General features: G+C 37.6%; 2 protein-coding genes across 2 annotated transcripts in view; both read left to right on the forward strand.

The window, feature by feature from the left end:
* The window catches only part of LOC118811239 (scavenger receptor cysteine-rich type 1 protein M130-like), a 29,622-nt gene extending 20,591 nt beyond the window's left edge, over positions 1-9,031 (forward strand). Inside the window, exons 13-16 of the mRNA XM_036575397.1 lie at positions 1,606-1,671; positions 1,777-1,854; positions 2,442-2,504; positions 8,955-9,031. Coding sequence (XP_036431290.1) covers positions 1,606-1,671; positions 1,777-1,854; positions 2,442-2,504; positions 8,955-9,031 — 284 coding nt within the window. The remainder of the gene's footprint in view (positions 1-1,605; positions 1,672-1,776; positions 1,855-2,441; positions 2,505-8,954) is intronic.
* Positions 9,032-11,019: 1,988 nt separating this feature from the next.
* LOC118811240 (scavenger receptor cysteine-rich type 1 protein M130-like) overlaps positions 11,020-14,319 on the forward strand; it is a 28,594-nt gene continuing 25,294 nt past the window's right edge. The window contains exons 1-4 of the mRNA XM_036575398.1: positions 11,020-11,077; positions 11,722-12,054; positions 12,163-12,480; positions 13,055-13,179. Of these exons, the coding sequence (XP_036431291.1) occupies positions 11,020-11,077; positions 11,722-12,054; positions 12,163-12,480; positions 13,055-13,179 (834 nt within the window). The remainder of the gene's footprint in view (positions 11,078-11,721; positions 12,055-12,162; positions 12,481-13,054; positions 13,180-14,319) is intronic.

Raw genomic sequence — 14,319 nt, forward strand, 5'->3', positions numbered from 1 at the left:
GACATTAAATCACACAGAAGGAGGCTAGGAGGGCGACCTGGGCATCAGATCTGAGTGTACGAAGGAGTTTTAGCCTTACCACGCTGGCAGGTGGTAGGTTGGCCTCGTTCCACCTAGGCAGGGTGTGGGTCTGGTCGCTTGGTCCAGCAGGTAACTTTCTGTTGGCTTGTGCGCACAAGGCTGGGCGGTTAGACCCGGCCTGGAGCTCTGTCATCAACAAGGCACAGCTTCCCCAGCTGGAGATGGACAAAGCACATAGCAGACCAACCGGGTGGGCTGGTTGCAGAGGGATGCTGGTTTCACTCAAGCCGCATCACTTAGGCAAACCATTCCAAAACTCTGGGCTCTAGGATCAACTCTGCTACACCTTTTTTAAGTTTTACAGCCAACACTTGGGCGTCAAAACTCACCATTGGCCACCAGTAGGTTTGTAGATCCTAACAAAGGTGTTGAGCGAATTTGCAATTCACTTTTCATGCCATTTTGTTACTGCTGTTCTCCGTTCTCTGGGGGCTTTTTGTTTCTCCAGCTGAAACTGCACAAGTCTCTGTTAGACGGGGTCCAAGCCACGCCTCCTGGTCGGGGATTGGGTACGGGGCTAATGTATCACGTTCCAGGCTATTGGATGGAACAGATTTTTGAGGAACAGAAATACCTCCTTTTATAACAGACAGTGAAGGGTTATATCGTGAAAACAACCATGTAGTTTCAAAACTATGCTATACCATTAAACAGTCACAACTGACACATTCTTGTTTCCTACAACAATGACAAATTACTTATAAGATTCATAACTAGGGAACACTTCAAGAGTTCATATGACTAATTATTTTTGGGTGGTCAGAAACACAAGAGTTCCATAATGTTGGAAAATATATTCCTTAAAGTTCTGTAAAATGAAGTCACTGAAAAGTCGGCTCAGTGAGAAGCATGTCTGTGGTGTGATAGATAAGGCGGAGAGAGAAGGTTTGGGAGATACGCAGCTGTGTCCTTTGAGAGTCATGAAGGTTATTTAGTGTCTTCGTTCTGTCATGAGGGAACCAGAGTAAACCTTTTTAGTAAACAAATGTCCATTACCTCTTAGTTCCGGAGTGGTTATCATCCTTGGACTTTACTAAACCAGAGCTGGCTTTTAAGAAAAAAACAGACTACAGCCACAACAGTGCTTAACAAATCATGATTTCATGTCATCAGCACAGGCATTTAGACATAACATTTAGATCATTGTAAATAAGTAAGTTAGTAAGTAAGAAAGTAAGTAAGTAAACAAATACACTATTCATTCCATATAATCACAGGAATACACTATTAATACATTATCACTCAGACATTCTGGATACATTCTAAACTGCTATAATAAACATACTTAATATTTTGGTTAATTTTACATCATACATGTTGGTTTTTAAGGGTGGTTTCATAAGTAAGTCTAATTTGTTTCTTCAATTAAAGATTTGATTTATCTCTAGTTCTGAAGCGTCTGTCAAAAGTAATTTCCTGTAGAATTTTAACAGTGTCTTATCCTGTAATTCACAGGCTCTATCAAATTAATATTTCATTTTAATTAAATTTAATCAAAAGTGATGAATTTCACTCTTTTTGCAGCAAAGTCTATGACTGGAGTACAGGCTGAATATTACGATGATGTTGTTACCACCAGTGGCCTGATAAGTGAGTTCTTTTATTAATTAATCACCTGATTGATTTTATCTTTACATTAAACCACAATGTAAAAACATGCAGTTTGTAAAGTCAGTCTGTTTTTATTTGATTTAGGTGAATCAGCAAAAGAGGACACAGAAGAGAACTATGATGATGTCATCACTGCTGGACAGATCTCTGATAGTGTAGCAGGTGTGTTTCTGTTTTTCGGTTTCAGTTTAGAAGGAAATACAATTAAATTAAATTACAATAATTAATTAATTACTTTTGTTCGGAAACAGCTTGTTTTGAATTCACTGGTTTTGTAATGTCATGAAAAACAATAATTTGTGTATAGCCTATTCAGCCTACAGCACATTAGCTCCACCCACCCATGCTGAAGTGTTAAGGAGCCTTTCAACCCAGACAGCTTTGTAAATGATGCAGGATAGCTAATCAGAAAGAAGGCTGGTTTACACATATCAGTCTTAAAGGCACGGTAACAAAAACAGCCTGTTTAATTGTAGAGGACAAAGAGAGGTTAGAAAATAGATCATGAAATAATTAATCATGACAAACATTATAAGTGGACCTTGAGGAAAAAGAATATGGACTTTTAAATATTTCTGTTTTGGTGTAGAGGAAGCAGAGACATATGATGATGTCATCACTGCTGATCAGAGCTCAGCTGTTGTAACAGGTTTGACTCGTAATGTAACAATACTGTAATCTCAAACATGAACACAGTCACTGATGATACTGATGCTGATTTAATGACAATTATCTCTACATTTTGACAGAAGACATGAAAGATAACTATGATGATGCTGTTATCGCTGGACCAAACTCCAACATTATGACAGGTATGTTTTTGGACAAATAATTTCATATAATTTATATTATCTTATATTATACATATAATGTATATAAAGTAATTATGTAATACATAAGTTTAACACAGTAAAATCAGTAAAATTAGTAGGTTTGTTTCTTAATGTTATCATTCATCATGTTTGTGGACACAGCAGAGAACTATGATGATGTCAGCACTGCTAAACAGGATGTAAGCGGCGTAAAGGGTGAGTGGTTAATCTTGTGTACACTGCTACATTCCAAATGTAAATGTATGTGTAAGTATTTTAAATTAAGTGCACAGGAAGCAGGAATGCAGCCATATTTGTTTTATATATATATATATATATATATATATATATATATATATGTATATATACCTTTTGGGAATGAAATTTTTCAATTCTTCAGCAGAGTTGGAAGGGTTACCTGTAACACTACAAATGAATAGTGCACTTCTATTATTGCAATACTGGAAGTTACTTGTCTCTAAATCTATCCTTATTCATAAAATGATAGCTAATGATGAGTCCATACACATGCTTAAAACAGTCAGTTATTATAAACAGTAATATATTTTATTCAAATATATTATTCTAGATCCATCTTCTTCTTTCAAACTAGGTTAGTTTTGTACTTGTGAGCACACAATGTACAAAAAATATCCTGTGAATGATTTTGTAATGTCAAATAAATGACGAATTTCACTTTCCTTAGTGTAAACTAGGATGATTTTAATCTTTGTTAAAGCTTACATCAGCTTTTTCCTCACCATTCACAAGGCTGATGTCACTTGTTCCACTCACACAGCTTTAATATAAAACTCTAGTCATATAAACATCTTTAACAATTTACACTGTGTTCCCTGGGACTTTAGTGAAGGACTTGAACTGTGAGTAAACCTGTAATATTAAACATAACCTACAACCCCAAATCCCAAAAAGTTGGGACGCTGTGTAAAATGTGAATAAATGTAAATGAAAACAGAATGCAATGATTTGCGAATCTCATAGCCCCATATTTTATTCACAGTAGAACACAGAACACATATCAGATGTTGAAAGTGAGACATTTTACCATTAATATTAACTCATTTAGAACTTGATGGCAGCAACGCTGCCAAGTTGGGACAGGGGCAACAAAAGGCTGGACAAGTAAGTAGTACTAATAAAAAACAGCTGGAGGAGTAATTTGCAATTAACTCACGTGACTGGGTATAAAAAGAGTATTTTAGAGAGGCAAAGTGTCTCAGAAGCAAAGATGGGCAGAGGTTCACCAATCGAAAAAACTTCATCAAAAAATTTTGGAAGAATTTCAGAAAAATGTTTCTCAGCATAAAATTGCAAAGACTTAATATAAACAGTACATACTATCATCAAAAGATTCAGAGAATCTGGAGAAATCCCTGTACGCAAGGGACAAGGCCGACGGTCAATATTGGATGCTCATGATCTTCAGGCCGCAGGCGGCACTACATTAAAAATAGGCATTATTCAATACTGGAAATCACTGCATGGGCTCAGGAACAGTTCCAGAAATCACTGTCTGTGAACACAGTTCACCATGCAATCCAAAGTGCAAGTTAAAGCTGTATCATGCAAAGAAGAAGCCATATGTCAACACGATCCAAAAACAACGCCATCTTCTCTGGGCCAAAGCTCATTTAAAATGGACTGAGGCAAATGGAAAACTATTCTGTGGTCAGATGAATGAAAATTTGAAATTCTTTTTGGAAACCATGGACGCCATGTTCTGCAGACTCAAGAGGACAGGGACCATCCAGCTTGTTATCAGCGCACAGTTCAAAAGCCTGCATCTCTGATGGTATGGGGTTGCATTAGTGCCTATGGCGTGGGCAGCTTACACATCTGGAAAGGCACTATCAATGCTGAACAGTATATCGAGGTTTTAGAACAACATATGCTCCCATTCAGACAACGTCTCTTTCAGGGAAGGTCTTGCATATTTCAGCAAGACAATGCTAAACCACTTACTGCATCCATCACAACAGCACGGGAGAAGAGTCTGAGTGCTGACCTGGCCTGCCTGCAGTCCAGATCTTTCACCAACAGAAAACATTTGGCACATCCTGAAATGAAAACTCAGGAAGACCCAGGACTGTTGTACAGCTAGAACATTGCTCTCCCAAAACTCAAACAATTGTTCTCCTCACTTCCCAGACATTTACAGACTGTTGATAAAAGAAGAGGGGATGCTACACAATGGTAGACACGGCCCTGTCCAAACTTTTTTGAGATGTGTTGCTGCCATCAAGTTCTAAATGAGTTAATGTTTTTCATGAAATGGTAAAATGTTTCACTTTCAACATCTGATATGTGTTTTATGTTCTATTGTGAATAAAATATGGGTCTATGAGATTTGAAAATCATTGCATTCTGTTTTAATTTACATTTATTTACATTTTACACAGCGTCCCAACTTTTTGGGAATTGGGGCTGTACATAGTGCTTTAGAATAGCACTATGGTTCCCCAGGATTTTGATCCAACTACCTGGATTATCAGCAGCAGCTGGAGTATACACAGTAGGAAGAAAATCCAAGGGAGGATTTTCACTAGCACAACTCTTTTGTATGTATGTGTGTATGTATGTGTGTATGTGTGTATGTATTTATTTAAAAAAAAATACTCATTTTACAGGTTATGATGTGGAGGAGGAGCCTCAGACAGAGATGGATCATGTGACTGAGAGTGCACAACCAGTGTCTTTCTTCAGGAAACTACATTCAAACCTCTTCAGACGCAAGAAATGATTTTATTACAGATCACAATTCATATTTTAAAAAGTATAAACATTGTTTATTCTATCTTACCCCCCAGATTTACCAAGCCCAGTGTCACAAAATGCATGGCTTTCATTGAAATCTTCCAGCCTTAGTGAGCTATACTGTCAATACAGATGTGAAGCAACATGTAGTGTGTTATTTATTGAACACATCTGTGTGTGCAGGAAAGAAGAACACATCTCAGGTTATTTTTATGCTATCAGTGTTCTCATATTCAACACAGGCAGTTACAGTTTCTGTCAGTGATGTGCTGTGTTCCTGTGTCCTGACTCGAAATGTGTGTAAATACTGCAAAAAAGTATTTTGCTAATTAGCATATTAAGTCTTATTAGGGAGCTGTTTGGAGAAATAATCCATGTATTATCAAAAATGTTTAATTACAGTTTCAGTGTGTGAATGATTTGGGCTAAAAGCGTTAAATTAAAGGGCTGTTGATGTTCATTGTATATTATTTAAGAGGGTAAAGCTACAAAAGCTGTACAGGCAAGAAGTAAAATTTTAAATGTGAGTAATCTAAGTGCTGTTTTACTGTAGTACATTTCTATGAGTGATTCATTTATCCACCGCTGTCTGAGACAGTTGTACTGTTGTCACCCAAAAATTGGCCAGACCATTATAAATGTTTACAAATGAACAGATAACAGATTAACAGATTAATCATTTAGTATTGTGTTACAGAGTAAAAAGTCTTCATTTTTTCTTTTGTGTTATTTGCAAGACTGTAAATATTGTTTGATTATTAATGTGAGATCATATCCACACAGCCTTAATCACAACAATGAGTTAAATTCTATATATTGAGTTTTTTGTAATGCACTGAATCTCCTGCCGGGGACTGAAAGATAATTCTGAACTGTCCTATCCTCTCTATATCTTGACCAGTGGTACACCTGTGGACACCTGATAACTGTTTATCTGTGACTCTGACTCTGTGTGTCTCAGAAATTGTGTGTTAGTCTGTGTAGAAAATAGAAGAGATTTTAGCTCATTTGCTGTTTGGGTCAGAACTGAAAATACATTATAGACGTCATGATACATTTTATATCTGATGAAGTGTCATTATACTGAGGCAAAGATAAGTAGAAAGATGGTCTTTCTGAGGATAAAGATGGCGTTTGAAGGAGAGGACATGCTGCAGACGACTGGCAGAATGTTTAGACAAAGTGTGACTTCACTGAAACTCTGTATTCATTGTGACAGACAGTGGAGGATCAGTACCAGCACAGAAAAGAGAGAGGACAGAACTCTCAGACCAAAAGACCAGTTATTTTTGGATGTGTTCATTTCTTTTTACCATTTTGCTATTTTTCTTTTTTTTTTCCTTCATTTCATTATAATGATTTTATTGTGAATCTTCATTCACTGCATGCATTATTCATCTGTTCTTGTCCTTATTCTTTAAGTTAATACAATGAATGCAGTTTGACATCATTGCACTCGTTTTATTTATAGAATGCTCAGGTAGAATGATTATTAGAGAATAAAATATGCAGATCTTTTAAATACCCCTTTCTTTCTTCTCCACTCTTTCCATCACTCATTCCTCTGATGCAACATTTGAAACTTCATTATTATCATAGTGTTCTAATGCTTTTTACATTTGTTAAAAGAACTGAGCAGTATTACACACATTAAAAGGTTAATATGATTCTAGGAAAACTCCTAACTTTTACAGAACCTTTCAATTGTGTGGAGGTTCTTTGAAACAGCTTTTCATACTAACACATCTCAGATACAAAAACAGACGATCTCTCAGGAATCAAAAGTGCTTCATTTATGGAGCACATTTATTTTTAAAAATGTACATTTCACAGAGATCTGTAAACAGAACATGCAGACTGAGTAAATCTAAATCTGCTTTTTTAGAGGTGATGAAACATGATGGAGTATTACTGATTCTCTTGTCTTGACAAATTGTTTTGCATCTTCTCTGCTTTTTAAAGTTACTTCAGACCATGTTGAACAGGAGTAAACTCAGACTCCAGACTGAGGCAGAACAACCCTGATACTTAATATCCACTCAGGACAATAATCCACATTATTATCAGTGACAGCAGTTATAATTATTCCGTTTGATTGTATTTACAGTTTTTCTTGACTGTTTACACACATTTCAGGACACGGTGCCAATGCTCCCAAATGCTCACATTCATATTCTCAAAACACTAAACACACACATTTAGCAGATCCTCCCATATTGAGACCGCTGATCTCAGTCTTTTCTCTTCCGTTCGCTATCTGGTGTTTACCTACCCTAATAGCGAGAGGATAGTGAACCACTGGCGGTCCACTTGCATTTTGCTCAGCCTTTTCTGGGCAGTCCACAGGTGATTAAGCAGAGTATTAGACAAAATTCCACTTACCATCACTCATTTATCCTCACAGTCCGATTTACTGATTTTTCCTCCCGCCTTTCTTTAGTTATACTGTGTAAATTACTTTAGTAAATCATTTTAATCTAGCTCAGTGTCAGCAACAACATTTTCCATAAAATCATTTTATTTCAGGCCTAGTCATGATTTTTTTCCCCTCATTTGTTTGTAATATTTGTCTGTAGTTTATTTCCCAAATAAAAGTCTGTGTGCGTTTATAATCTGTTTGAGGAGATTAAAAACTAGTTAAAACTTGTATGCATAACAGTTAACTGGGTGGTCTGAGGGTGGACCAGCAGTGGCAAACAGTCAGTAGGGTGCCGACCTTATCAATCCAGCGGACCGATATATGCTCGCTCTCTGGGTAGTTGTCAATCAAATCAAATGACTTGCCACCTTAAGAAGCGCGTTCTCTCTGTTTTAGGAGCGAGACGCAGCGCAGCAAACAGGTCTGTCAGTTGGTCTTTAAATTATCGATGTTCGTCTTAAATATTTTTCTTTGCCTTTTCATTAGCTACAACTAGATTGTCGTTGCTACGGTGACCAGCAGTCTGCGTGCTGTAGTTCTAAAACAGTTTTAATGCATTAGGGGTGCAACGATTATTCGACTTAGTCCACTAAAATCGACGACCAAATTAGTTGTCAACTACTTTAGTAGTCGATTAGTTGGTGACGTCATTACGCGTCTTTCTCGCTCACTAGAAACGTTTTGACATTACGGCTTACTGGAGACTTAACAACAGCGCGATGGCAGCCTGAAGAACAAAATCGTCGAAAGTGTGGAGCATTTCACGCTAAACTCCGAAAAAAGCAGTCAGTTGTGCTGTTTGAAAAGCTGACCTTAGCTGGAATGGGAGCCCATCCTCCATGTTGGAGCATCTGAAGAGGAAACTTGTCGGCGCAGTGGGTGAAGAAGATACAGCTCGGTAAACGCTGCGTCCCAAACCGCATACTAGCTCACTAGATAGTGTGTAAAAATAGCGCATATACCATTAGAAGTGCACTCATTAGTGTAGTGTGTGAAGTGCAGAAGTGTGTGGCTTGGGACGCGGAGATAGTTGTGCTAGCGAGCTCGTTAGCCAATATTAATTCCGTCCTATTTCATGTTGTGAGCCGAGCTGTAACGTTTTCTGTTTGAAATTCGGTTCTCTAAAATCGTTAACGGAGTTGGAACAGAGAAGCAAGTAACTGTTATTCACAGCGACCCTGTTCACTTTCCAGATAACGTTTACACTTTTAAACACTGCGTCGTTGTCTTAACGTCGAGGCACATCTTCTCTGCAGAGAGGAATATCCGCTCTCAGAGCACAGCGAGACTCTCTCAGGAGTACGGAGATGCTGTCCTTCCTCCGTTTCAGTAAAGACTGTGATTGTAAAATTTACAACAAAGTGTAGACAGACAGCAGAATGCACAGAGCACAGACTGCACTGTTTAAAGTCAACATTGAAATTTAGATTTAGTTTTTTATTTACTTGATTGAATGAAAAACCGATTGTTTTGTTATATTTTATTGCTGCTACTTTGCACATCCTTGGTTATAAATTGTGACAGGAAAAATACATTGGAGGTTTATTTATTTATCTTTTGTATCAGCAGGAAAGTTCTTTAAAACAGTGAATTCTTGAATGTTATTCATCTTTGTCTTCATTGTTAGTTAGCAAATGCATAAAACAACTTCAAGCTAAATTTAAAAGCTAATAGCTACATAAAAATGATTTGGAAATCCGAATAATCGATTATTCGTTTCAGTAATCGATAGATTATTCGACTACGAAATTAGTCGTTTGTTGCAGCCCTACAATACATCGTCTCAGACGCAGGAGTTAATCAGAAAACTTGTAGAGTGTATGAAGGTTTTCTCACTCACGTACTTTTGAGGGCTTTTTCAGAATTTTGTCGCGTGCACACAGAGATCTGCAAGAGGCCCCGGTTTTCTTTAGCTTTTTTGGAGTGTTTTACAAAGAAATCTCAGACAGTGAACACAGAGAACAGAGCACTTTCAGCCCTGTGGCTTTTCACCAACGATCACTCCCTCCATTACAGTTTGAGTTTAACTGCATCTCTCTTGCTGCTACATAGACAATAGACATTTATAAAGAGGTTTATCACCAGACAGTTATGTTTAATAATTCCAAAGGCTGTTTAGGCCTTTAGATTTCAGGTCCATTTCATTATTGACACTAATAAGGTAATTTAGTTAAGATAATTTAGGGTTTTAAGGTAAGCACAATTATTTTGGTATTGTTAGGTATTTTAACTGGATGCTGATTTTTTATTTTATTGAAGATGAAATTAAAGTGGCAAAATATTTCTGAATGTTAAATGTATTTTTTATTATTATTTTACTTTATTATTTTTTTTAGTGTTATTTTATATCTGAAAATGCACTTCACAGCTTTAAACTCAAGTTTACTACATTGTCTATTTATTAATCCTCTGCTGCCACCTTGTGGAGAATAAACTGTATTACAGTGAAGAATGTGTGGAAAGCATTTAAACTAAATGGCTGGGATACAGGGGCATTGAACTGTGATGAAAAATGTATTATTTTTATAAATCTGTAGAGTATTGTGTGATTTTGATCAATTTTTATGATGTGCTTTTTTTATTCTTTTGTTTCAAAATAATTAAAAGGCAGCCTGTTCTTTAGTTCTTTAATTTTTTTTGTTGTACTGAGTGATAAAGTGGGCCTAGTATTCCTGTGAATCTGTATTTAGAGTAGTGTGTGCTTGTGTGTGCATATGTTTGCGTGTGTCAATAATTTATCAGTCTGTATGTGTGTGTGCGTGTGTGTTTGTTCAAGAGAGAGTGTGTGTGAGTAGATTATGAGTTTGTGTTTGTATGTTTGTGTGTGAGTAGTGTATCAGTGTGATTGATGTTTATCAGTGTGTGGATCAGCTCTCTGCAGGTGCAGCATTAATGCTGTATTACACTGGAGTGTTTCCTCTCTCTGAAGTCAGTCTCCTGTATGTTGGTGTGTTTCTCACCACACTGCTGCGAGCGTCTCTCCTCACACACACACCTCTAGAGACGGAGGTGGAGTTCTGTTCATCAGTGCTGACACTCTTTTGATAAATATGGAGAAAGAAAAAATAGCCTCCTCTGATTTGTCACTGAAAATGTTTGATGATTTCCTCTTCTCTTTCTAGTAAGGTCATAGTGAGTGTGATTGGCGGCTGTGGGGAGCTCTCTCTCTCTCTCTCTCTCTCTCTCTCTCTCTCTCTCTCTCTCTCTCTCTCTCTCTCTGTCTCTCTGTCTCTCTCTCAGTTTCTTCCGTCTGTCTGGGGGAGTGGAGGTGAAGCTTGTTCTGCTGCTGAGTTGAACAGACTGTGTGCAGGTCAGCGGGAGATGGACAGCTGCGTGGCTCTCATTCTTCTGTCCACCACAATCACACTCACCACAGCTGGTAAGTACACTTTCAGTATCAAACAATAATTACAATTTTAACTGTGCTGCTTTCTCTCTGTCTGTCTGTCGCTCTTCTTCAGTCTCTCTGTTTCTTAATTTAGGTGCTGTCACATTGATAAATGTTATTTTAAGTTTTATCTTATGTTATTACAGTGTAAATTATCCATACATCTATTTCTTTTGCTTGAATATAGCATTTTTTTTTTTAAATGTGTGGAAGTATTATGAACAATGTGTCAGTATAAATGATCCAAAACCACTTGCAATAAAACCTTTCTCCATTCATTTAAAATATTATATATATGTTGTTTTTTGTTTCTTTTTTTTTTTAAGTTGTACAGTTTTTGACATTATTTGAAAATACCTACAGTCATTTATATTGGGTGTACATTTCAAGATAAATGGACAAAGGACCAGGTCCAGGTCCAGAATTACTTGGAAAAATGTCTGGTTCCATTGACTTACGTCAAAAGTAAAGTCTTTTTTTTCCTTCACCTGTAAAGTCACCATTTTGGAGATATGAGGTTTTCGTCCGACAGCAACAATATGTATATATAAAACATATGCGGCTTTTTTGACTAAACTCTCTCTCTCTCTCTCTCTCTCTCTCTCTCTCTCTCTCTTTCTTTCTTTGTTGTACAGACAGTGTGAGGTTGGTGGATGGAGGTATTCGCTGTGCTGGGAGAGTGGAGATTCATTATAACGGAACGTGGGGAACAGTGTGTGATGATGGCTGGGATATGAGAGATGCTGCAGTGGTGTGTAGAGAGCTGGGCTGTGGAGAGGCTGTAAATGCACTGATACGTGCTCACTTTGGATCAGGATCAGGACCCATCTTGAAGGATGATGTTGACTGTAGTGGATCAGAGTCTACATTAATTAACTGTACATCGACTGAATGGGGTGACCATAACTGTGATCATTCTGAAGATGCTGGAGTCACCTGCTCAGGAAATCTTCTATTTGATGACATTGGTATTAACTCCTATATTACTTAAATGAATTTGACAGCTTTTGCAGCTCTACTGTGGATGAATTTAACAGCTTTTAACAACATTTGTGTATCCTGACCTTGTTGTACAGACAGTGTGAGGTTGGTGGATGGTGGAAGTCGCTGTGCTGGGAGAGTGGAGGTTCTTCATAGTGGAACATGGGGAACAGTGTGTAGCGATTACTGGGATATGAGAGATGCTGCAGTGGTGTGTAGAGAGCTGCGCTGTGGAGAGGCTGTAGATGCACTGAGTGATGTTCACTTTAAACCAGGATCAGGACCAATCTGGATAAATAATGTGCACTGTAGTGGATCAGAGTCTACACTGAGGAACTGTAGATCACCAGGAGGGGGAAAACATGATTGTAATCATACTAAAGATGCAGGAGTCATTTGTTCTGGTAGGTGTTGCTGAGAAATTAAATTTTCACTCTTTAAATTTTATTTAATTTACTTTTTTAAAATATGTATATCTTTACAAAATGTGTTAACATGTTAATGTGTTCAATTGTAAAATACAAATAGGTTCAAAGTTAATAACAGAATGATATATGACCTGAGAAACTACAGTACTATACAATCTCCACTCTTATTTTAGGAGTCAGGCTGGTTGGTGGTCCTCATCGCTGCTCTGGGAGAGTGGAGGTGCTTCATGGAGAGACCTGGTCCACAGTGTGTGACGCTGACTTTGACCAGCAGGATGCAGAGGTTGTGTGTCGAGAGCTGGGTTATGGGCTTCCTGTGGAGGTGCTGGGAGCAGCTGCTTTTGGCAGAGGGGAGGGTCAGGTGTGGTCAGAGGAGCTTCAGTGTAGAGGCAACGAATCTCAGATTTACTTATGTCCAACATCGTCTTCACTCAAACACAGCTGCTCCCATGACAGTGATGTTGGACTGGTGTGTGCTGGTAAGAGCTGCATTGTTTCCTGTTATTCTTAGATTCTATGCTGTGATCAACTGTTTAGAATGTTATTCTGACAATTACAGACAGTGTGAGTTTGATGGATGGTGGCAGTCGCTGTGCTGGGAGAGTGGAGGTTCTTCATAGAGGACAGTGGGGAACAGTGTGTGATGATGGCTGGGATATGAGAGATGCTGCAGTGGTGTGCAGAGAGCTGCGCTGTGGAGAGGCTGTAGATGCACCGAGTGATGCTCACCTTGGATCAGAATCAGGACCAATCTGGATGAGTAATGTTCACTGTAGTGGATCAGAGTCTACACTGAAGAACTGTAAATCATCAGGATGGGGTAAATATAACTGTGTTCACAAACGATGTGCTGGAGTCGTCTGCTCTGGTAAGTTACAGTCAGTCATCATATTCATGATTTGTCATAATATTATCATCACTTCAGAATGAAGATTATGAATGTTATTGACTATATCTATCTGAGTGTATTTACCAATAATTCTCAAGTTGAAATATGATTAGTTTCTCTATTAGTTTTCAGGACAAAAGCAATAGGCTGACTAAAACTCCCTGTAGTACAATGTAATTGCATTATCCACAGTGGAACTTATCTGATTCAGATGAATGTGAAAACTATGAAAAAACATCCTGCACTTATATCATTAATCTCTAGGCTCTGTTTTCGTTATAAAGTTGATTTTAGCTGTGTCACCCTCAAAGGTGTTTTGATCAGTCCTGATTTTTAATGAATGTATTTTAATTTTGTATTTTTTATTTTGGAATGTACAATCTATCATTGTTTGTTTTAGAGAGCAATAGAACAGAATCATCATTGATTTCTATTCATTGCTATGCATTGCCTGCCAAAAGGCTGGGAACACATATGGGCAGGTTTACACATTTTTTGCACTGTTACAGATTCCATTTGACTTTTAAAAAGCGACTGTCACAGTTCACTAAATAGGCACAACGCCCTTATAGCAGAAGAAGATAAAAGCGGCGGATGCTGCTCTTGCGCCTTTGCCTCATTGCATATGCATTTATAAGAGTTTCTCTGTCAAAGCGCCGAATACTGAGAGAAGATTATTATAAAGAAGCGCTTACTGTGATTTACCAATACTGATAGTAAATATTAACTGTGTTATTTAACACTTGTGGAAAGCTTGTCCTATTTATTAGTGCTAATGTTGCTACCACTGTTTGTGTGTGGATATAGAAAAGAGAGAGGTTTTTGAAAACATTACCTTGTTTTCGACAGAAAAAAATATTTTATGAATGTCTGACATTATTCTTAATTGGACGAAGGAAATAAAAAAACTAGAAGGAAATTCTTTCAGTTAAACA

This window comes from Colossoma macropomum, unplaced genomic scaffold (genome assembly GCF_904425465.1).
Source record: "Colossoma macropomum unplaced genomic scaffold, Colossoma_macropomum, whole genome shotgun sequence".
Classification (NCBI taxonomy): domain Eukaryota; kingdom Metazoa; phylum Chordata; class Actinopteri; order Characiformes; family Serrasalmidae; genus Colossoma; species Colossoma macropomum.